The sequence below is a fragment of the Pagrus pagrus genome (assembly GCF_965226575.1).
Source record: "Pagrus pagrus genome assembly, chromosome: 12".
NCBI lineage: Eukaryota > Metazoa > Chordata > Actinopteri > Spariformes > Sparidae > Pagrus > Pagrus pagrus.
The window spans coordinates 27,144,132-27,168,764 of NC_140196.1; the positions used below are offsets into that span (position 1 = coordinate 27,144,132).

General features: G+C 42.1%; 1 protein-coding gene across 1 annotated transcript; it reads right to left on the reverse strand.

The window, feature by feature from the left end:
- Positions 1-2,320: 2,320 nt before the first annotated feature.
- Positions 2,321-22,060, reverse strand: rnf31 (ring finger protein 31). Its single transcript, XM_084369059.1, has 24 exons — positions 21,757-22,060; positions 19,967-20,165; positions 19,324-19,470; positions 18,395-18,550; positions 18,172-18,228; positions 17,344-17,542; positions 16,211-16,382; positions 15,617-15,750; positions 15,223-15,395; positions 14,656-14,889; positions 14,366-14,551; positions 14,103-14,270; positions 13,811-13,996; positions 12,605-12,811; positions 12,340-12,513; positions 11,338-11,436; positions 11,066-11,155; positions 10,681-10,795; positions 8,194-8,306; positions 6,778-6,888; positions 6,100-6,148; positions 4,907-5,003; positions 3,995-4,160; positions 2,321-3,905 (listed from the first exon to the last, which is right to left on the reverse strand). Exons 2-24 carry the CDS (start codon positions 20,162-20,164, stop codon positions 3,855-3,857), a joined length of 3,282 nt encoding a protein of 1,093 aa, XP_084225185.1. The 5' UTR covers position 20,165; positions 21,757-22,060; the 3' UTR covers positions 2,321-3,854.
- Positions 22,061-24,633: the final 2,573 nt, after the last annotated feature.

The window sequence follows — 24,633 nt, forward strand, 5'->3', positions numbered from 1 at the left end:
TATAAATTAGATATAACACAGATATAGTACTGCAATGAAGGAAATGGTTGAATAATGACAACAGCTGGTTGTTTTCAATGTTGTGCATTTCATATTAAGTCACAGATATAAATCCAATCACTTGTACATGACATGATGAGATTTTAAAGGCAAAGTCCCTCTGCGGTTGAGTTACAGTAACACTCTGATGTTTCCAGCCAGGATGCTTTCTATTGGTCTTCTGTAAAAGTTGACCAAACTGGCATGGTTCATAACAGCCCAGGACAGGAAGGCTCTACAGCAGGTGATTAAACCACCAGAACATCACTGGTACCATCTACAGAGTATCAATGACATCAGTCAAGTGAGATGTCTGCACAGAGCCCAAAGATACTAAAAGACAACACCCACCCAGCCACAGTCTGTTCACCCTGCTGCCATCTGACAACAGATACAGAAGTATCTGCTGTCACACCACCAGACTACAGAGCAGCTTCACTCCCCAGGCTGTGAGACTGCTGAACTCATCTTCCACACTCCACCATACATTTTTTTTACCTTTTCCTGTGTAGCATATAGGGACTACAGTTTAAATGTTATGCTTATATTTTATATTTATTCCTTCTTGTATAGTTTTAGTATGGCACACTGAATCTCTTCGTACATGTACAATGACAATAAAGGTATCCTATTCTTTTCATTGCACCTTTGAAACTATTGGAGGTTCTCAACTGTTCAGTACCAATACAGCAACAAGCAAGTGACACTGACTGCAACAAATTAATTACCTGGTAAGTTACCAGTGTTAACTTTCCAGACACACACACACTCTGCATTTAGGGTAGTTTAAAACAAGAGCAGATTGTTGAGGACTTCATGGTGCACAAGACGGGTGAGTGCAACAACTACATGAACAACCACTGTGTTGCCTAGCAACGTAGCTTATGTTGTGCACACTACCATGCATGTAAAAACTGTGCAGCGCTTTGCTTTAATGTGTGTTTTTGGCTGTTGTTAAAGTAGCATTTGTTATTTCTGTGCATTGTGTTTGGCACCCACCACAATGCCCATAGCTCTTTATATTTGTTGTTGGTCATTTAGGTTTCAACTTGCAATATGTAAGAAATTTAGTCTTATACATTAAAAAATTAACTATCATCAGAATGTGAAAAAGTAGCATTTTTGATGTATTTGCATTGTGTTGAAGAGATATCTATTGAAGTTACATGCTAACCAGTTAGCTCCTAGCCAGTTTGTAGCTCAAGAGGCAATAGTCTGATTGTAAACAACCACAACACTCCCCTGGTGCTCTGAGCTCCCAGTCTAGGCAGAGTCAACTAATAGGACCGCTAGCTGCACGGTTAACTGAGCTATCTAGCCAATAGCTGCTACAGTTAGCAGCAGTTAGTGGTGGCTCTGGTGATATGCTGCCCCCTAACTGTTTGGAGTACAGATTTGACAGGTGGCCAGTCTTACATATTGCACCCTAATTGTCAGAGTTGTTTTTCACTGGTTCATGTAGTGAGGCTAGAGGAAGGTAAGCGTACAGGTATATTTGATAATTAGTGGTGATCGCAGGTTGTTGGGCTCGGTGCTTTGATGGTGTTGACGAGTGCTGTTGGAGTGACATTTAACGGAACTGCGATTTAACAGTGGCCATATGTATCACCAGACATCTCATCTTCAAGATTTCTAGAAAGACACATTGCTGTTGATTATTATTAAATGTATTTTGTGGCCTTAATGTTGATGCCCGGTGACAGCCGAGCATCCTTTGTAAGGAATATCTTAGTATCCTTCTCAGCTGAGCTATAACATTAGCTAGCTTAGTTAGCTAGCCTCCCATCCATGAGTAGATGTATCCTTCCTTCTATGCAGTGAACACTTGTTCATCCTTGGCTTAGCTGTAGCAGCTGTATGCTAGCTACCTAAGCTAGTGACACAGATATTGTCCTTTGTAACCATTTAGGTCATTGCATGTGATTGTTGCCATGTTTGACTTCACCATATTCTAAGCGTTCCTGTATTACAATTAATCTGCTTTTACTTGCATATGTTCTCAAATAACAGGAACATTCTTTGAAAATATATGGCAATATAGCACACCACCACAAATCAAACGTGTCACAGTGTGAAAGAAACATCACCAATCTATAACTGACATTTAATTTGACTTTGTACAGAATGCTGCATTAACGGTCTCCTACCATACCATACATTCAAAAGAATAACTCCCATGAAACACTTTCTAACCCATCAACAGGTTACATACCTGTTCAACATGAGTTCACATTCATAAAGTTAGGCATGCTACTGCATATTAATCACACTTTTACATCACTCAATCAAATTCATTTTATTTAGCATCTCTTTATCCGCCGCGCCCCATCAGCAACAAGACAAATCATCTGTAAATACTGTTAATATCAGTAAACTGATTCAGGTACAAGACTCACATGTCAAGTTTAAACATGCACAGGTGTAGCAATTATACATGCAATGCATAAAACAAAACAATGACCCATGTGCAGTAAAGACTGGGTTAGCCAGCTGTTGGGCTCAACTCAGGCATTCTGGTATCACAAAGTTGGCTCAATTTTTACCAGAGTAGATTACCATGGTAACCAAGGATAACACTTTATACCAACCAACATTAATAAATGTTCAATTTATGGTTAATTACATTTTAGTTAATAGTTATTTAACTGTTCACAAACAATGACATGTTTAATAAACTATTTATTAGGCAACTGTTTAAAGTTGCAACTGATGTTTATAACTTTGTAAATGGTTAATAAATACTGTGTAGTAGATTTTTGCATCTGATGGTTTAAACCTTCACAATTCCCCAATAAATGTTTATATAAAGCATTTCATTGTTTTTAAAGGTCCAATATACACCATTCAACCTCACTAGATGTCAGGAAATAACTATGTAAAGATATATTGGAGTAAAGCATCCTGAGAATGACGTCACACTCCCTCTGTGTTGTTATCAAACCTCTCTGTTTTTAGTTTAGGACAGCCGGTCTGGCTGTGCGTGCATGTTAGTGCATGAGAGCCTTCTCATCCCAAACTATTGGACCACCCTGTTTATACATACACACAGTGAGCAGGGTTGTGTGTGTTCTGATAGATGCCACTTTTGGGGACAAACACCAGAGTGAAGACTACATTTGCATTAAAATAGGTCTACCTAGCCTTCAACACACAAACAGTATTACATTCATGCAAATGCAGTCTTGACTCTGGTGTTTTCTCCCCAAAAGTGGCGTAAGTCAGAACAGGAACACACACACACACACACACACACACACACACACACACACACACACACACACACACACTTGACGCACACTCGACGTGCCTTTACTCTCTGCCTGCCACCGCCCGCCTCTCCTTCCCAACTCTTCTACTTACTGAAGCACATAATAGCCAATATGTACATCCTCTCACTTGCCTAATGCACTTGTATTGTCATTTGATATGTTCCACAAAAGGATACCCTTATTCCTTCCTCTGTGCAGCTGAGAATGGCTGAGGTAGAGAGAGAGTGCATGGGGGCCAAAGGTAGAGGGGAGTTGTTGTCGACACCGGTTAGTTTTTGGTCTAACACGCTGGTGCTGAACTTGCTACCACCAGTGGTGCTCTATATGGTATTTATCAAATAACTATTAACTAAACTTTAATTAACAATAAAACTGATGAGTGTTATAAAGTGTTAGCACAACCTTCACTGGCTAGGAACGTGAGTTAACAATTAAAGAGCGAAAACCCAAAGGAAACCAATGCCATTTGGTCTCTTGTAGCTGAAACAGAAGTTTAAAAGGTGGACATAATCACAGCTGCAGTAAGCAGGGTGCCAGATGTTTTGATTATTTCTTGCGTGGCACCTTGTCACCGAGCGGAACTTCATCCATCAGTTTCTGCAGAGACCACAGAGGGGTGTTAGTGTCACTGTATCGCATTTAATCAATGTAATTCCATGCAGTGTGATATGTAGAATAAAGTTCACCTCCAGCAGCCTGCTGTAGAAGGTGAAGCCATCCTCTCCATCCCTGCGGGCGTCATCCACCTTGTACCTCCTGCAGGCCAGCAGCAGCTCATTGGAGCTGTAGAGGGGGGCGGGGTCGATGGCGTGGCTGTTGATCAGGCTGACCAGGTACTCCCGGTAATGCTTCCTGGGTAACAGTACACCACCATGTAAGCATGATCACGCATGGCACATGGCAGTCTCCTACTAGTACTGATGATACACTCACACCAACAGGGGGGTGTTCAGGGTACAGATATACATGCAGAATTACATTTTGGTATGTTACCGTACAAAGGCAAATGTTATCCTGTTTACAACCGTCATTTTTATTTTTCTATCTTTTCTATTGGTTATGATAACAACACATTACTTAACATCGTAGGGTGGAGATTAAGGATGTAGCGGTAAAACTGGTAAATCAGCATGGTACGCTTTCACTCGGCACGGCCTAAAGTGCCAGTGGCAAATGTTGTTGAGCTCAGCTAACGTTCACTTACAGTACAGTTCCCTAACCCTTTGATACGAAGCTGGGTCATCTGACTATCAGTCATAGGTACCAGTCACTGTCAGGTACCTATGGAAGGGTTTTCCTTTTTTTCTTAGTTCTTACAGGCAGTAGGAAAATAATATTTGAGACATTTTAACACATTAATGTCGGCCTAAAATTCAGATTCTTGTATTTTATACACCCGCAAAAACTCTACAAAAGTCCCTGGAAAGCTGGTGTTGTGAGCAAAAGGCAAGTGGAAGTACAAGAGTATTACTGAATGAAGCAGGACCACACAGAGGTGAGGAGTTTTAATTACGCTGGAGCTTAAGACTAATACTATTGCATGTATTAAAAAAGCTGCTTTAGACAAGAGTAAATAATAGTGAATAAAGCTATCATACTCGCAGAGTCCAGCATGTCCAGGTTGGGTCTGAGCTCCACAGGCTGAATCTGGCTGCTGCCCTCCTTCATCCTTCTGTTCTATCACTCCACACAGACCTGAAAGAAGAGGGGAAGATAAAGAAAGAGAGACGAAGGTCAGAAGGAGGAAAGAAAGTGTAAAAGTCTAAAGATCAAATGCCCTGGAAAGCATGTAATAATGACATTTTACACAGACTTGTATTTACTGTTAGGATGAAATTAAAATGAAATGTACTTGACCAAGAATAAAGAGCGAGGTATGTGAGAGTTGTTAGGGTTTAATATAAAGTCAGTGGAAAGTTCTGGCTTAACGTTTGACAATTTCTCATTTAACAAGGTCTTTGAGCTAAATGCTAATGTAACATGTCAATGTCAGAATGACGATACCAACATGCTGGTGCTAAGCATGTGTACTGCTTATCATGCTCACCATCTTAGACTAGCATGTTACCATGCTAACATTTGGTAATTACTAGAGCATTGATAACAAAGTCCAGCTGAGGCTAATGAGAATACCATTAGCTGTGCAGGTATTTGATCACAGAGCAACATATTGGACAAATTCAAATGTTGACCTGTCACCTGACGGAGGCACTGGATGAAAAACGAAGAGAGAACCAGAGAAAATGCCATTCCTCCTGACAGGACCATGAGTCAGGCTGCACCTGAGATGGAAAGAAACTTTCCGACATGGCACTGCCACAGTTCTCTACCTCTGAAGGCGAGGTGTATACAGCTCAGATGGGATTCAGTAGGAAGGAAGGTTGTAGTGGGGAAATACACATGTATTAAACGCAACAAGTTCTATTTAACCCCCCCCTCTCTTTTGTCTGATGGTTTAGTTACATTTCTTGGGCGAGGCGATGGGAGCTTGTATTTAGTTTTGTGTCACATGTTGTTCGTATGCACAGGAACAGTGGACAGCGGGTTTGGTTTGTATTCATGGAATGTGAATTTGAACTCGACCATCAAACAACTTTAATATCATCACAGACTGCAACTAACTAAGTACACATATGGCTGCATCTACCTCATTATTACTCCACCTCCTCCTGCTCCACCCTGAGCTGCTGCTGCTGCTCCACCTCTCTCTTCATATAGATGTGTTGGACAAAATATCTGAAACACCTGAATGAAAAGTCTGCACACATTTAGAACTATAAATGTGGCCTACCTGTCTGTGTTCCAGGTGGGGGTTCAGTGTTGAAGGCGACTCCATTATTCTGAGTCACAAAGAAGAGAAGACTCACATGAGACTGTTGATGGTGTTTCTGTGGTGGTGAAACACTGACCCAAACACGAACATAACAAATAAAAAAACACTATCACAAAACAGGACACACACACACACACACACACACACACACACACACACACACACACACACACACACACACACACACAGCAAAACAGGGCTATATTCCAGAAAGCAAGTTCAGTGAAAGGTGTGTTAACCCTGAGATAAGGGAAGCTTTGGGTCTTCATGGTAACTAACTGTGTGGATGTAACCTGCACGTGGCCACAGGCCTGGATGTTATGGAATATTAAATCATACATATTTGCTCAGCCTTCGCCCCTTCTTACCTTTATGTGTGCATGAACTACAGGTTTTAAAATACAAAAATGTATCTTATTGGTATCGCCCATGAGAAGCAGGTAATTATGATGTATCATATGGACTGAAAAATTCAATATAATGCATCCCTGAAGTGAGTTTTTTTCTTTTTAAATACGCCATTACATTAAATCTGAACAAATATGTTTACAAAACAAAACACAAGAAAACATTTCTGTGTGTGTGTGTGTGTGTGTGTGTGTGTGTGTGTGTGTGTGTGTGTGTGTGTGTGTGTACCTGCAGTAAAGCCTGCAGTCTGGAAGGTTCCCAGTCTCTCAGATAGAAGAGGCAGTCTCTCGGATGATGGGCATGTAATCCAGACACACTGCACTCATCCACTGCACAGGTCTGACAGGAAGACAAGAGATGAGGAGACACCTGTCACCTGCTCAGGTATGTCAAATATTAATCACCTCTTCAGTCACCTTCACACCAAATGTGTTTAGTCAGGTAACATGTCATTCCATGTGGCATAAAGTCATGATTAAACAAATGATTCTTAACCTGATGATTATTGTTTCTGTAGACTGAGATGTGTGTGTTCCTAGAAAAAAAGGTACTTTAATCATTATGACGGGTGAGGAGATTAATGTTTTGGGAATGTTTCTAAATGGCGCGAGTGTCGCAGCCTCTTAGCTCGTTTAAAAGGTGGTGAATCGTCTCCAAACCAGTCCGTGATGATAGTGCTGTAAGGTGAGATTTTAGCAGCGAGTCCTCCACCTGTTGGGGTTTTTGAGCAGCTAAAGTCTCTCATAAAAACTTGAAGGTTTTTTCATTTTTTTGTCCTCGCTGACTGTCTGACTTAATAATCCAACCTTTGCTTAATTGACTGGCACTACTATGATCTGCTAGACATCTTGTTTATGCTTGTTAGTTAAGACATTGTTTTGTTTGTACACTAAAGGGGACCCACTGAGCAGACACATATCCAAAAGAAGTCGATTCAATGTCTTTGATGGCGCTGAAAAGACTTTTCAACGTTCACTATTGACCTTGGAACATTAGCCTACCTGATGAAGTTCGGATGACCAGAACATGGTATTCGATAAAGCTGATAAATAGCTCACTGGTTAACATGCATGTCGTAGCTTTTGCTGCATGGAGTCAAATTAACCTTTAATTTTGAACCACAAGAAGTTCTTCAGACTTTTGTAACTGAAGTTGAAATGATGTCTAAAAATACATTGTAAAAACGTTGTCATTTTGAACCCTGTAAGGATGTCACTTGGACATCACTAGTGAACGTTGAAAAGACGTCTAAAACAGATGTCAAAAAAACATTCACCCTGGCTCTCCAGTGAAAGTCTTTTCAAAGTCGTCAAAGACATTGAACAGAAGTCTTTTGGATGGGTTTCTGCTCAGTGGGAGGTGTGTGTGAAGTGACCCAGGGTTTTCCAGCAGAACATTGCATTGTGAGGAGATGATTAATGTCATTCACTTCACCTGTCAGTGTGACGTTGTGGCTGATGGGAGTATATATTCATTTTCCAGTGCATACAACAGTCTGTGTTGAAAATACCAATGTATCTGGGTACAGTGACATGTGGACCAGCATTTCATCTAATATTTTACTAATATGTACCATTGTATTTACTATTTAGATAATTACACCATGACCATATGACACAGGACTTCAGTGTGTGTCAGACTTACAGTGTGGAAAGGGTTGTTGCAGCCACTGCAGAACTGGTAACGACACTGCGAACAGCAGAAATGCATGCAGCCTCCTTTAGACAGCGCGTACTGAAAGCGACAGTTAGGACAGGCTGCAGGGAGGAAGGAGACAGGCAGGGTGTGAATGGTGATGAAAGACAAAGAGGAAATGCAGGAGAGAGGCAGTGTCAGTACATTAAGGTTGATTCATCAACTCTATTGTACACAGATGATCACTGGACTCATGTGTTGCATCCTTGTGCCTCCTGTGGGGAGGCAGATAGATTGTAGGCTGAACACGTGCCTGAACACCACCTGCCCAGCCTCACCTGATGGAGAACCTGCAGGAGCTGCTGGCCACTGATATATTTCAAATATGTGGCATATTTGACAAGAAGTGCAGCACAGCCATAGTGCCAATATAAATACAGCAATAAAAATACAGTAAAAAAAACAATATGACGGATATTAAAATAAAATCTATAAGAAAGCACATTCTCATCTTAACTCTTATCAACTAAATCTGTTTCTTTGAAAAATATTGATTAAAGCTAACTGAAGCTTACAGGCCTATGAGCATGACTTGTGACATCACAAATGTTTGGAAGCCAACCCTGGTCCAATACTCAGCAGACACAAGTGTGATGTGGAAACTTGAAGCCTCCAGCACACATGAATGTATTTCACAGTGAAGTAGGAGCCATGCTGTGTCCAGCAGTTAAACGTGACAGCCGTTTGTTTGTGTTTCTTTCTAAAGCCTTGAAGGGCAACATGCCACCATACATCAGCTCTTTATTAAACTGCTCACAGACTCACTATTCAACACGCTCTAGTGATCGTATAATGCTCCAAGTTCCCCGTACATTTAACCTTGATACAGTTATACCTATAGGTCAGTTTAAGACTTTGATTTCAAAGGACTCAGCATTTGAATGTAACTGTTTTTAACTACGTGCTGTCCTGTATGGTTGTCTGCCATTTATCTTTAATGCACCTCAGCTTTATTTGTGTTTTGTCATGTTCATTTGCAGTGTCTTATCATTTTCAAACACTTTTTTCCATTTTATTTGTATTCTGTCATATTGCTTCTTATCTGTTATCATTTTTATGTACCCATTCTGTTTATTCGCTCTGTGATTATGTTCGTTGGATCATTTTTGCACCTATCCTGTTTTTCTATTTGTGCTCCCGACATCATTGAAAATGAGGGCTTTTTCGAGATCTAAATAAAGGTTGAATGAATGAATGAATTAAACGTGTGAAATGATGTTCATATATTCTGGAATTTTTAATGAGGGAGAAGGAGGTGCCATTTTAAGGATTTTAATGTCCTAATTAAAATGTGTTTTGTAATGCAAAAACCATGTCACAGACACATTAGGTCATGTTTATGTATGCCTAAAACATGTGTGGAGGGGATCTTAAATGTTTTGAAAACCATGTGCAGCTAATGTGATTAAGTTAAGGTTTACTGAAAACCTTTACTGAAAATGTCAGTCTGATGTCCTGGGAACCAGCAATAACTCGGGGGAGCTGGTTAGCTTCAGCATGAATCCCTGACTAAATATAATATATTATAATAATATAATATGTAAATATGTAATTCATGCACTGCTACATCTGAATACAAATCCACTTAGAAATAGATTCCAATAGCAAAAGGCGGTTTCTTTCAGCATCTCCAGCTAATGTTGATACAATAAGTCTATAATCTAATATTTTAAAGGGGCACTATGTAGTGTTGGAGAAGAAATTCAAACTTTCAAAATTTTAAGATTAACGATATTAATGAGGTAATAATGCAAACAATTTTTTCTCAGAGGAAAATAAGGTCCCAGAACACTGTTTGAAGCTAGAAAGGTGGCAGGGTCCGCCACATATAAACAAAGTAACACAGTATAAAGTGTGTTGTCCTTTAAGGTCAGTTTGTTTAATTAGTTTATTCAGTCATGAAAACAAAGAGAGTTTGATTATTTAGTTTGTTTAGGCAGAAAAAAATCAGCCAATGAAAATGTTTCTCTGCTCATTAACATTTCTGTCCCAAAACTACAGAGTGCTCCTTTAATGCATATTTTGACACGTTTAAAATATTAAACAATTGTACATTTTGCTTTTCATGTGTGCAGTGGGTCAGTCAATTACATTTCAGTCAGTATAACACAACACAATAACATAACTGTATTTTCAATGTATTTGAGTTAAGAGTGTGGGACAGCGTAGTGATGGGGCTGTGCTGCCCTGGGAGTTATGGTTATCCTTAATTTGCCATGAATTAGGGCTGGAGGATATAGTGTTGTCCAACACCCAGCCGCTTACAAGCTGTTTTCTTATTTAAAAATTATAGATCTATCATTCACCCTGAGCTAAAGTACACTATGCAAACTACATGTTATCTTCAACAGCTGCTAGAAAATAATACAGTACAATGTGTGTGTGTGTGTGTGTGTGTGTGTGTGTGTGTGTGTGTGTGTGTGTGTGTGTGCTTACTAATGCCGTTGTCTCTGAGGTATCCCGCCAGGCCCTGTCTTTGATACTCTGGATCATTCTCCCTCTTCCATGACTGGTACTGTTCACAGGACAGACCTGCATGCTGAGACTCCCACTGAAGATACAACAGTGAAACATGACACTGTACAATTATAGTGCTGACCACCAGTCCATTCCCTGATGAAACCAAGCTTTAAAGGACATTATAGGGATTTAAAGAGGACTCAATGTTCCGTTTCAGCTCAGTTAAATGGCTCACTATGCAAAACATTACAACAATCTGTTCAGTTAACTAAAAATTTAAGTTACAAAAAGGGCAGAAACAATATGATTTGTGAGAAACTGAATACAGAAGGCACAACAGAGAGGGACACAGATTACTTACAGGCTTTTTACACTGAGCACAGAAACTGTTGCGGCACTGGAAACATGTGACCTTCAGCTGGTCTCCATCATAGATAAACCCATATGAACACTGAGGAGAGGAGAGAAGAGGAGCGGAGAGGAACAAGAAGAGAGGAGAGAAGAGAACAGGAAACGAGGAAATTAGGTAACACAAAAAAAAAAAGTTTGCATTTACTTAAAAGTGGTACTTTATGAAATTTGTTCGACATCTTTTTTTGTGCCTTAATCCAGAGTGACTCATTGTGTACTTACATGACAGCACCAGAGGAACTTGGGGTCCTTGATCAGAGCCTGTTCCGTCAGCTTCTTATGGAACAGCTCATAGACTTCTGACTCCAGACATTCTCGCAGCTGCAGAACATTATACAATTGAAAGTTGGAAATCAATGCCTAAAAGGTAGCAAGCACCCAGTCAGTGTAGACATGTACACATATTTCATCGTAGATGGTCTGAGACATGCAAAAACACAGGAAAAGAAAACCGGCATGTTCCTTTAAAACAGCTTTATTTAAGAATTTTAGCTGAAAACACAAAAATACACTCAAATTAACAGCAGAATGTGAAAAAATAGCAGGTTTGAAATTATGATGTCTATGTTTTGTGTTCAAGAGATAGCTACCAAGGTTAGCATGCTAACCAGCTAGCCACTGCCCCTCGCGGTCCAAAGCTTCAAAAATTTGGGAAAAGTCTAGAAGAACTGCACAATTCAATTATTTTATCTCCATTAAAGTTAGCCAGGCGCTAAACTGGAAGTTAGCCAGCTCCGTCAGCTGAAGTCTCTCTATGGGCTGCATAATGCCGATGATCTGGGTATTTATATACTTTTTTGGCTTCAGAGCGCCACTGAGTAGCTTTCATAGGAATGAATGGGATGCCATCTCCAACTCTATATCCAGTTTTCTTGGTACATTCATGGTCTGAACTGGCTAACTGAGCTTACTGGCAAAGGGAGGCTACAGTTAGCAGCAGTCACACTGGTGATATTGCTGCCTCCTAATTGTTTTGAGCAATAATATGTTAGGTGGCCAATTCTCACATACTGCACCTTTATTATTGACATAAAATAGGTGTTATTGGCAGATGAAATCGGAGACTGTCCAAATCTATATCACTGCGGCAGCTCGGTCTCTAACAACAGCAAGGATTCTGGACTAAAACCAATGAATTCCAATAGAATGAATGAATGAATGAATGAATGAATGAATGGTGAGTCTCACTCCCTCATTCCTTCCTCTCTTCATCTGCTTCCCTACCTGGATGTCCAGAGTGGAGAAGTAGCTGTTGAGGTGTTCAGGGTCGTTGATGTCAGGCTCCCAGCAGACTGGACACACCATGTCTCTAATGTGTTTGTCCCTCACAGCGATGGTGAAGTGCTGCTGGAAACAGCCACAGCAAACTGAACACTGGCACGACGTCAGCGACTGCATCTGAGAGAGAAGAGAGGGCGACAAAGGAAGAAATGACTCAGGATGTGCTTCAACACTGCAAAGCTCTTAGAAACATTCTCTGTGTCAGTACCTTGCTGTGGGGGAAGACAGAAAGGCAGATGGGACACTCTTTAGCCAGCACTCTCTTGATGAACTCCCTGTCATGGGACTCTCGTACAGCCTGCACTACGTCTTCCAGTGAGTAGGGGGCGCTGTGCTCCAGAAGCAGAGACAATGCCAGCTCACAGCGACCCCAGCTAGGAAGATCGTACACTGCTAGTAACCTCCGACATATGCGCTGGAAAAAAGGAAAGAATTATGTTCAGACTTCACAGATCCTGCCAGCTATTCCAGTCATTCCTTATGATCGATACGTTTCCTCATTCAAGCTGCACTGATTGATCGATCAGTCCCAGAACTGCACCGGACACAACAACAAGTCTTTATGTTGTATAATTTCTTTGGCCACCTGATGAATTTAAGCCCAATATTCATTCTCCTCTGTGTTGCTAAATGCTCCACTATGTTTACCAGCTCGTCTCTAACTCTGTCTGCGGGCTTTTTGGTGCTGTGCAGGTAGTGGACACTGCTGGACACAAGGCTGATGAGAATTCATTTTACAGTCCTAGAAAACCAAAACCTCGTCGTAAATAATGGAACCGAGAGGAACAGAGTTCATGATGGTTCTCCGTGGTTACATAAAGCACACTGTAATTTGATCCTTTCTAAAAATCTAACTATCATTCAGTGCAGCTTTAACAGTCAGACATAAAGGCATCATATTCCTTAAAACCAGGAGACAGTTGAAATACACTTTTATGATTTCAGCAAGAATGATTCATGTGTTTCTGTTATCATGGAAGTTTACTTGTTTATTGACTTGTGTTTAAAATCTATAAAAACAACTGAAAAAAAGCTCGTCCAGTGTAATCCTCAGAAGTCCTGAAATCCCAAACTGATTTGAAAAGACGTTAACTAGACCCTTGGCATCTTATTTACTGCCCGGGTGGGGTGCGCACTAGCGTTTCGTTCCCATCTATTTCAGTTGTTTGGCAGAATTCTGAAGCTCCAGACATGTTTTGTGGACAACTTGTGGAAACTTCACCTGACTTTTTTTCAGCATGGGGATAAGAGGTAATGATGGTATTTCCTTTTTTGGGTGAACTATTCCTTTAATGTGGGGACATGAGGGGGGCAGGATGAGCAACTAAAGAAAATGTTAAATGATTAAATACTGTGATGACAGAAGTGAGGTGGCTATGCATGTCACAGTGACTGCTGCCAGGCCTGGTCTCACCTGTTTGTCAGGGTGGTGGATGTCTACAGGAGGCTCTGGTTTGTCACTCCATATACGCTTGTGGAAAGCTTCCAGAAGTGGTCGCTGCAGCAGGGCCAGGGCCCCTCTCACCTCACCACCACTCTGCCTTAAAACCTCATGACAGCGAGCCTCATCGCTGAAGCCCAGTGCACACAGCTCCTTTACCTGAGACAGGAGGGTGAACAAAAAATAATAACGTCTCTTGACAAAAGGAAGACTGACGGCACATGGCTGTACATCTATAAACAGTTTATGGAGAGATATCTGTCACCTTGGCGAGTCTGTCCCTCAGAGCTTGTCTGGCAGCTCTCTCAGTGTCGCCCCCTGCTGTCAGCCAGGCCTGCTTGGCCTCTGCTCTCGACAACTGGACCACGCTGTCAGTGTCTGCAGGGTCCGCCTCTTTCCCAGCATCCTCCGCAGGAGCGTCGCCTGTGCTGCTCTGTGTCAGAGGGGGGGCCTGTCACTAACAGAAAACACTACTGACAGTGGCGTGATCTATCTGTCAGGATCAAATACTGAGAGAAGCATACTGACTGTGTGCTCTGCCGTGGTCTGATCAGAAACAGACTGAAGAGAGGATGTTGCCACTGACATCCTGATCTGGTCTAACAGCAGAGGAAGCTCCGTCTTTAACCACTTGCAGGGCAGGATGCTGCTGTCCCCCGCTACCCTCATGCTTGTGTACACCTCCTCTGGACTCACTCCTTTCTTCTCCCCATCCTGACACACACATAAAGGACACACGTTTGGGAAAGAATGAGAGATTATAGGCAGGAAATGTAGTCTAGATCCAAGGACAATGACAGGAGATGAAAGCCACTTGCTCTAATCAGCTGAATTAGCTTCAGCCCCTCCTCCTTCATCAGCTTCTGCCTCCAGGAGTCCAGGTCTTCAGAGGCCGGCTCTTTGGATTTAATTGGTAGGGCGGGGACCCGTCTGACGGGAGAGGGGGGACGTAGCTTCGCAGGCAGGGCTGCGGGCTCTGGACGAGCCAGGTCACACATCTCACACACTGTAGCAGGAGAGTAGTTCAGATAGGTGCAGAACTGACACACCCACTTGGCAGAGAGACACAGAGACAGTGACAGAGAGAGAGAGTCACTCACTATACAAAAGACAAACATTACTGTGTTAACTGCACACTCTGATCTATAATCATTCTTAGTCACAAGTTGTAACAAGGTGTGTGACTGAACAAATTAATCTTCAAACTACAACACCTTCACAAGCTCACACACAGCGAGGAAGCACAAGCCAAAACATGATCTATCCTCAACCCAACCACACTATGAGCACAGTGTAGTAACAACACAACCACAATGTGAGTAATACACATCCCCAAACACACACGCAACAAAAAAACCTAATCAAAACAAAAGACAGTAACTGACCTGGCTGTCAGGGTCACCGGGCATGCCCAGTACTGGTGCCGGTGGTCTGGGGGGGTTGACGGGTGGGTGTGACGGGGTCACTGGAGGTCGTGTGGCCAAACGAGGTCTTTCACACACCTCACACAGAATACTGCTGGCTGCATTAACCATAGTGCAACTCTTACACTGCCACTCTGAAGGACACATTAAAATACACACACATTAAAATACACACACATTAAAATACAAAAATCTAACAACTCTCTCCAATGTGACAGCAGGAGCGGTAAGTGAATGAAAGATGCCATAGATTGATTTGATCTCAGTCTGTATGTCATGGAGGAAACTATTCAGTAGTAGAATAAAGAAGGTGGAGTTACTGCAGCTGTGGGATGCAACAACTGACAACACAGACCAGTGATGGTGGCAGGCTGCGATTCATCGGCTTTGGAGCTGATTGATTCCATGCGAGGGCGCTCACACTGCCCACACAGCACATCCTGGACAGAGTTGACTTTAGTGCAGTGAAGGCAGCGCCAGGTGGAAGAACTGAAACAGCGGGACAGGCACTGTTATACTAATGTATACATCCATACATAATGATGTTTAACACATACCTCTCATCCTCATACTAGTTCAGTTCTTACACTTTGACTTGACTCAGCCTTTATTCAGATGAGAATGCAAAGCAGCACATGCATTTAATTCATTCAGTCATCAATTCTGCACCAAAGTAATGAGTCAAATGAAACCTTTTGTTATCTTCAGGGAAACTATAACAACAGATCTACACCCAAACACAGGTGAGGAAAGAGGGCAGCTGAGCAGAACGTACAGTCACCAACACATACACCTGCTGACACCTTGTATCCCAACAGATACTGAATGAATCCTGAAGTGAACAGTCTCTGACTGATATTTACTGACAAGTAGGCCAAACCGGCACCGGCTGTGGATCAAAGGAATCAGAGTATTCTCAGTTTATATTGCCAGAACTATTGATCCTGACCTGTGACTGCTCCTGTTGTGGGATGATGATGATGATGATGTGACAGCTGTCCTACGGTGGTTGGCCCTCTCAGGGTAGGAGTGGTACAGTCTGTCACATTCAGAGCAGAGCCCCTGGAGGCAGGTGAGGCAGTGGGCCGAGATACGGAATATTTCACAGATAGTGCAGTTCTCTGAAACAGAGATATTAAGACCCTGTGTCAAAGTGTCAGGTCATACTCTGCTAGAACCTGTTCCACAAATCCACAGTACAATTGTTGTGAGCAACTATAACCCTATTATTTGCTGTGTCATAAAAAGTCAATACACCACATTTGCAAAGTATATCTGCAGTGCATAATTGCCTGTAGTATGTAGCATGTGAGTATAACAGGCCAGGTTGCTGGACGGTAGTGTAGTCAGGAGGCTGACTAAGGCCCAATACCAAGGAATAAGCAAGGGTCTGACCACTACTCTCATTATGGAGTGAAACCCTTGCCCCTTAGAACAGAGTTACAAGGGGCAGTGGTTGAAATCTCCCCCTCTGAAATGGGACAGCCCTTCAAGACCCTCATACATCATCAGTTGACATCGATGGTCTTTACGTTACGTGCACTGATATAAGACGATGACAAGGGCAGCAACTTCACTGCTGGACTTCAGTTATATTTCAGGCGTCATGTACCATCAAAGGGGAGCACACAACATTCAAACACATCAAAATGTGGGACTGTCACCAACAAATCACCAATGACAACATCTAGTTAGTGAGCTAGCTAGTTAGCTACTGGGACATCGGTAAACTTGTTGCGATTGTTCGATGCTTGTTATATAGAGAAGGTCCATAATATAATGAAACGCCAGAGAGTTCTCATAACCCTTGGTTTGAAGTGTGCACCTGAAAAACCTGTCTGGTGGGCCATGCAGCCCTAACACGTCACCCTACCCCTTTATCCCAACAAGCACCCTACACTTAGATGTGTACGCGCAAAACGGAGGTGTAGGGCTCAGTGGTAGGTGCAGGTGATGTATTGGGATTGGGCCTAATCGTTGTAGGTAAGTTCTCAGTTCAGAGGGTTGTTAATATGGTATATTAGATATTTAGGCTTCTACTAAGCAGCTGCTGGGTGGTTGCTATAGTCTACCAGGCCTCACCTGGGTGCTTGTTTGAGGAGGTGGAAAAGACCTGAATGGACCTTATACTTTGGTGTTGGGAGGACAGGGAGTGACCATGGCTGCTCTCCCTGGATGAGCGATGGTGGAGGGGGAAGGCTAGAGACCTGGTCTGACCATCCGAATGGCATGAAGTGGAGTAAGAGTGGAAGACCACAGCATCAGTGTTGAGACCCACATCCTAATAAGAGAGAAGAATTGGCACAAGGTTTATTATGAACTTCAAAATAAGAGATGGTTTACTCATAATAATAATACAAACATTTCTCCCTCCCACCCATAGTACCAGGATAACAAAAGGGGGATAATAAAGGGTGCATAATGCTAAGACTGGCCTCAGATCTCACTACCTGCACCAAGGAGGTTATGATTCTACCCCTTCTCTTCTACTGGTCGGCAGGTTTGCACAAAAATTACTGAATGGATTTCCATGCAACTTGGATGGAGGACGTCCACGATTTTCAGTTACAAGGGTATGGGTGCTAGGGTCAGAAATACCAATCCTGATTATTATGTGGGTATGCAAATCACACTCGCCTTGCCCCTCCCCTCAAACCCCTCCCCTCCACGCCAAAATGGTGACAGGAAGTTGAAACTGAAAACCAGTGACACTGAAAAAGTACTGACTTGGTAAAAAGTCCTGTCATTGAAAAAAGACAGACATGAAGAAAAACATCAGAAGATTGTCATTGAAAAACACATCGATCCAGTGTTGATGTACCCAGTAATACAGCCGTTATCAGTGTATTATTTCAATTAAACATGCGACTGAAGGGATGAGAGATATGACAGAGGCATGATGGACTCTACCTTGTGTCTCAGTGTCGGAATGATTCTTTCATAAAACTCAGGGTGGGGATGAGCCTCCTGTGGAAAAGGAGAAATAACATTAATGCTTTTGTACTGTAGCTGGTAAAAATGCAGAAATTCCCCCCACACACACACACACACACACACACACACACACACACACACACACACACACACACACACACACACACACACACACACACACACACACACACACACACACCTTGATAAGCATTTCTAGTTCCATCCTCAGGCTCATCACTTCTAGGGTTACTGCAGCCACTCGGCCCACATCAGGATCCATGATGTCATCAGGGAAGCTGAGTCCATCTGGCTGCTGATTGGAGTAACCATAGAGACAGAGCACTGCTCGTCCTCCCTGGAAGCGGATAGCACAAATGGGCTGTAATGTGAACTAATCTTTTTTCTATTCATGTTCCCAAACAGTTGAGTCTGAAATGAGACAATCCTAGGCTCTTTACTAAAGAAGAACAGGCTGGTGGGTGTCCTTTCAGTCCACTTCCATCAAAGTGGACTAACCTGACCTACACAACTACGTTATTGATTTTCAGGTGTCCATTTATTTTTGTCATCTGTCACTTTTTTGCCTTAAGATACTTTATTTAGCAGTTTTGGTATTGTCTGTTTGCTGTTTTGTCTCTATTTTGATAGCGGTTTGTGCTTACCTTCTAAGAGAAGGTGTTTTATGGTATTTTTTCACAGTAAAAACTGTAGTAACACCATCACAAAGACTCTTTTATGATTTGCCTTGAGCTATAGTCGCAAGTGCACGTCATTTACTAAGTAACTTCATGAACTAACCTGTGATGGAGCGTTTGGCACAGATGAACACGTATTGACTGGTCAGGTCCCAAAGTTTATCACTTTCATCCTCCCTTGTAACTTAAGATAACATTCAGGGCTGCTCACCAAAACAATAATGACTGCACTGTGCCAAATGGAAGAACCAGTCAGAACAATGAACATGCTAATATCTCTGCTATGTGAATACTTATTTACTAAAACCACAGAAAACAATATATACACTATATCACAGTGGTGATCAATAACACTCAACAATTTAGGAATATAGGCACTCAGTCATCGGTTACTTGTCTCCTCTGTTTGTTAAGGTTTGTCTGTTTTTGCTACCTGGATAGCATCCACAGTGGCCCTGAACACCGGGTTGTTGTGCTTCACGGTCCTCCAGTACTTTGGCCTGTTGGGGTTTGTCAAGTTACAGCCATACTTTTCCAGGATATTCAGTGCTGTAGACAGGCGCTGGAGAGATGCCAGGGTCTTAAGAAGAAGCAGAGGAAACAGGACATTTGGCCTCAAGTCAGATAGTTTTACAGTCGAGTCTGTGCAATGTGAAATAGAAACATCGAACTAATCTTTCTGTTCAGCCGTTTCTTCCAACTCAGTTGGCTTTTGGTCTGAAGGCTGATTATTAAAAATATTGTCAACATTCAAATTTAAAATAAATTATTTCCTCAAGAACAGTACCAACTGAGCACCGGTCCTAGATATAAAGTCATTATCAGTGAAGGCACACTCTGATCGATTGGTCTCAATTTTCATAGGCTCCTTTATGAAATAGGTCTTTACCCAGACTAGTGGCAGAGCTGTAACAGAAATACACTGTTACCACAGCAGTAATCAATATGTACTGTAAGTGTTAGCCAGGTGTTACCTACAATCCCAATTTACCCAACGTGGTCTCTGTCTGGATGAGTGTTATATCCTGTAGGCACTTCCTGGTGCAGACATTGTATGTGCACAGGCTCTCTCTCACCTCCTTCCTGTTACTGCCGAAGCTGTTTTCTATGACCATGGTCTCTGCAGTGATGTGATGGTACTTGGAGCAGGGCGGTAAAGGTAGATTAGACATAGAGATTACCCCTGCCCGCACCTCCACCACCCTACCACCAGAGTACAGACACACTTCAGCCCGACTCCGCACCTCCTGCAGCTGCTCAGACAGGGATGGCATTCTACACGCGCACACACACACACACACACACACACACACACACACACACACACACACACACACACACACACAGAAAGAGAGAGTTAACTTGGAATAAAAAAACATATGGTTACATTTACATTAAGTCTCACACATTTCTAAAGAATGATACTATCCTGACTGGTGTCAGGATAGTATCCTGTCTCTTATGGCTCTACACTATGTGCACAGACACAGAGAGCAGCTCTGTGGGGCTGTAATGAGGCACAGCGATGCTTTGAGCTTCATGATAACATCAGCAATCTAACATGCTCACAATAACAGTGCCAACATGCAGATTTAATGTTGACCATTTTAAAAATCTTATTTTCGTGTGTAAGCATGCTTATTACAATTACAAATGACTGCTGAATACAACTGTGTTTGACGGGCCAAACGTCTGTAATGAAAGTTCATTCACTTCCTTCCACATTCCCCATGTGGCTGATGGGGGCCTACATCACATCCGGTCAGCAGCAGGTAAGTAACACAGTACATTTATTCAAACACTGAACTTGTGTACAGTTTTGGGCGGAATATACTTCTGGTCCACCAGCTACATGTCAGAGGTAAGTACATATCTTTGCAGCTTACATTTAGGTTCATAACCCATCAGCTAACGTTAGCATTTAAAACCACTTAACGTTTGACACAGTCAGTGCGTTTCCAAGATGTGTGTGTTGTTGTTTCTCGTGTCATGTGACATAATCTAATGGTAGTGTTAAAAGTAGTGGGTTGTAAAAAGGTCATACTTGTGTAAATTTACTCAAGTATCTTTAAATTAGTTGTGTGTTCAAATATTACTTGGTAAAGATGGAAGTACAACGTTAGTACTTGAGAGTACTAAAGTCTTAAGGTATCTCATATTAAAGTATCTGATACCAAATGAACATACATACCTAAAATAATATTCTGGCAAGCAATGTACTTAAGTATCAAAGTGCAAGTATGCATTTAGTGTATAGCCTACCATGGGCTGAAAGATTAAATCCTTCTTTGGCTCTGATGCAGATTGCAAACTGCAAAGTAACTAGTAACTCATTTATCAAATGCATGTCGTGGAATAAAAAGTCTTATTCCCAAAATTAGCCTCCAAAATGCGGTAGAGTGGAAGTTCCTCAAAACTGTCCTGATGTAGAGTACTTGGGTAAATGTACATACATTCCATCAGTGACAATGTTGCTTTGTAAAGAAGTGCACAGGATCAAGGCTCAGGCAGCAGCTGGACCAGCTCCACTGCTGTTACATGTGCAGTAGTGCTGCAAGATGGGAATGAATGGATGAGTTCTTCAGTGCAGTCTTTTATTTTGATAGGCTTTAAGCTTCATTTGACCGAACTGATGACAGCAACTGTGCCACACTGTAACATTACCACAGAACATGTAGATGTCATGTTGTTGTGTTGAGCAGCAGGTCCAGTGAGCAGATCTAGCGCTCACATGCTTCTGAAACAATGCAGATATCAAGCCGCACATGTAAACCCATCACACACACCCACACGCCTTCCAGCTGGAAGTCACCCGGTAGCCTGTCGGTGCAACACAGTGCGGTCATTGCTCGTGTGTGTTGCCTACCTCTGGTCCTCGGGAACACGGCAGTGATCGGTTCTGCTCCTCGCTCCTCCAGCAGCGCGCTGATCCTTCACACCGGGCTGCGGCTGCGACGACGCACAGTCACGCTCTGTCCGGTAACATGGTGTGAGGTGGGCACAGCACAGCGTCACAGCGCTAATCTATCCGTGCGCCAGTTAGTGGGACGTAATGTGACCACTGCATGGTGCTGAATACTGTCAAGTGTAGGCTACAGTCCCGGCAGGACACAGCGGGCTCTGAGGCTCCGGCAAAACATGGACGGAGCAGGTGACGTCACTCAAAGGTTCCTGAACGGATGCGTTACGGCGGAGTCATTTCTGCTCATGTACCCTGAATGTAACACACACACACCGGCCATAACATGCTTACCTGTCAATCATCTATAGATACGCTATTCAAAATGAGTTATGGGTGATGGGTTGATGCATGTGAATGGATATGCGATGAAATGTGTCGATTGTTTTTCACAACACACACACACACACACACACACACACACACACGCACACAAATATCCCACCGTCCCTCACTCATTCTGAGTGAAACGCACATTTTTGATTTTTACTTTTTATACCAGAGAAATGAAAGGAACTCTTCCTTCCCATATCCCTCCCGTATTTTAAATATGATTTATGTTAGCATTATCTCTAATATCTTCATTTGGATTATGATCATGACTTTAAAGGAACCGTTCACCCAAAAATGAAAATCCAGTCATCATCTCCTCCCCCCATGCTGATGAAAGTCAGGTGAAGTTTCATTCACAAAACAGGAGCTTCACAGTAAAACAGCATTGCAGCGTTCTCCTAAACAACTGAAGTAGCTGGAGACTTGTTTTAAAATGTAAGGAAACAAACAACAAAACATAAAATCACGCCATCGTGCCCTGGGATCCCAAATTGATTTGAAAATATGTTCTTTACACCCCCGAAGCCCACGGCACCTACTTAAGACAGAGTGCATGCTAACACTTTTAGCTCTGCAGCTACACTGAGCACTGATGAGCTTTTACAATTTAAACCGAGTCCCCAGCTACTTCAGTTGTAAAGCTGTGAAGCTCCAGAATTATTATTTTTTTCTCACTTTTAAAGCAATTCCCCATCTACTTCAGTTGTTTAGCAGAATGCTGCAACACTGTTTTGCTGTGAAGCTCCAGAAATGTTCTGTGGACTATGAAACATCGACGTGGGTGTGTGTAAGTAGGTAATGACTGAACAGTTCCTTTTAACACTGCTTGTTTTTGAGCATATAGTTTAGTGGTGCAAATTCTAAAAAATGTATGACATAAATGAGTAACAAGATCTAACATGCAGCGAAACCTGCAGCTTTTGGGGCCCACTTTGTCAAGTTGGCAGTCCAGCCCTGCTTGCATTCACAAACATAGACACATGAACCCACATAACACAAAAACAAGAGTAGGTCACAGGAACACATTTATTTGTCTTGCATATTGGTTACTGAATCAAAAGTCCCTATCATTCACTATCATTATGTTAACTGACAAATAATGAAACTGACTAAGCATCACAAAGGCTACTGTTAAACAAAGTGGATGAGGATGGAGGAGTGGAACATTAAAGAAGCAATAAAAGAAGGAAAGCAGGCAGGAGAGATGAAGAAGCAGGTTTTTGGTGTCTGGTCTGCATGATTGTGTCCTCTAACTGTACAAAACCTCAGTGGTTACAACAATAAATACCAATGCAGATTATGTGACATATTTCAGATGATTATGCGGAGTTGATGTTGTGCATAAGAGCCAAAGCAGTTTTCACATGGTCCCTGATCTTCAGCAGTGACAAACCAACATTTTCTGTACCACAGAGCCACATCAGGTCAAACAAACCAGGCTGAGTTGTGCTGTTCTGGAGCTGAGCATTCCTCCACATGGATGCAGGTTAGGTGTTTTTTCCTTTAATATAAACACCCATTCTAGTTGAGTCCACGTGGTCTGCTCCTTTACATTTCAAGCAAACAGATGTTAATTATCAATTTATTATTTTTTTTAAATAAGAAGGGATTTCCAGTGTGATCATTCTGTGCTCAGCAATGCACTTGCTTGGGATACTGGCTCCCCAGAAACAGTGTGGATACAGTTAGAAACTGGTGCTCCCCAGCACTTTCAAGACTAAGAAAATCATTAGTCTTGCCCAGTGATTATTTACACAACCAGGGCATAGGCCTGGACTCTAGGCCACAGTCATAAGCCTGTGTCTATGTTCTGTGTGTGATCTGGACCACCTCTGGACTGATTCGTTGCTGTATGTGGCTGTGTTGCCCGGCCAGACAAACTCATGTTGTCGTCTCACATTGCATCTCTGAAGCTACTACACAGAAGTTGATGTGACAGGTTGTCACATGTCTCTTGTGATCATTTCCCATATGTTGGGTAACCATCTTCTTTTGTTTGAATGTCACTGTCCATCTAGTACAGTGCTGCAGCTGAAATATACAGTATATTGCCGCAAACTGATCCAAACTGATCTCACTACTGAATGTAACTGGAGCCACTGCTTCCCACAAAAGGTTGCATTTGCTGAAAAAAAAAATGACATTGTGGCACAGTGAGGTCGGAACTTTAAACTATGTTGCATGGAAACTAGATGACTGGAACTGAAGTTGATTAGAGTACAACAAAAAAGAAAAGGTATGCAAAACCTCACAAACTGAGGATTTGCATATTAACATATCCACTAAACAGAGATAAACAAGAGAGGAAAAAAAACAAAAAACGAAAAAAGAAAACATCCGGCCATATTGAGGATACAGCTTTTTTCACCTTCTCATAAATTGTCTATTTATGAAAAGGCACCCTTTTTTTTTTTTTTTTTTTTTAAATGTACAGATGTTAACAACACACAG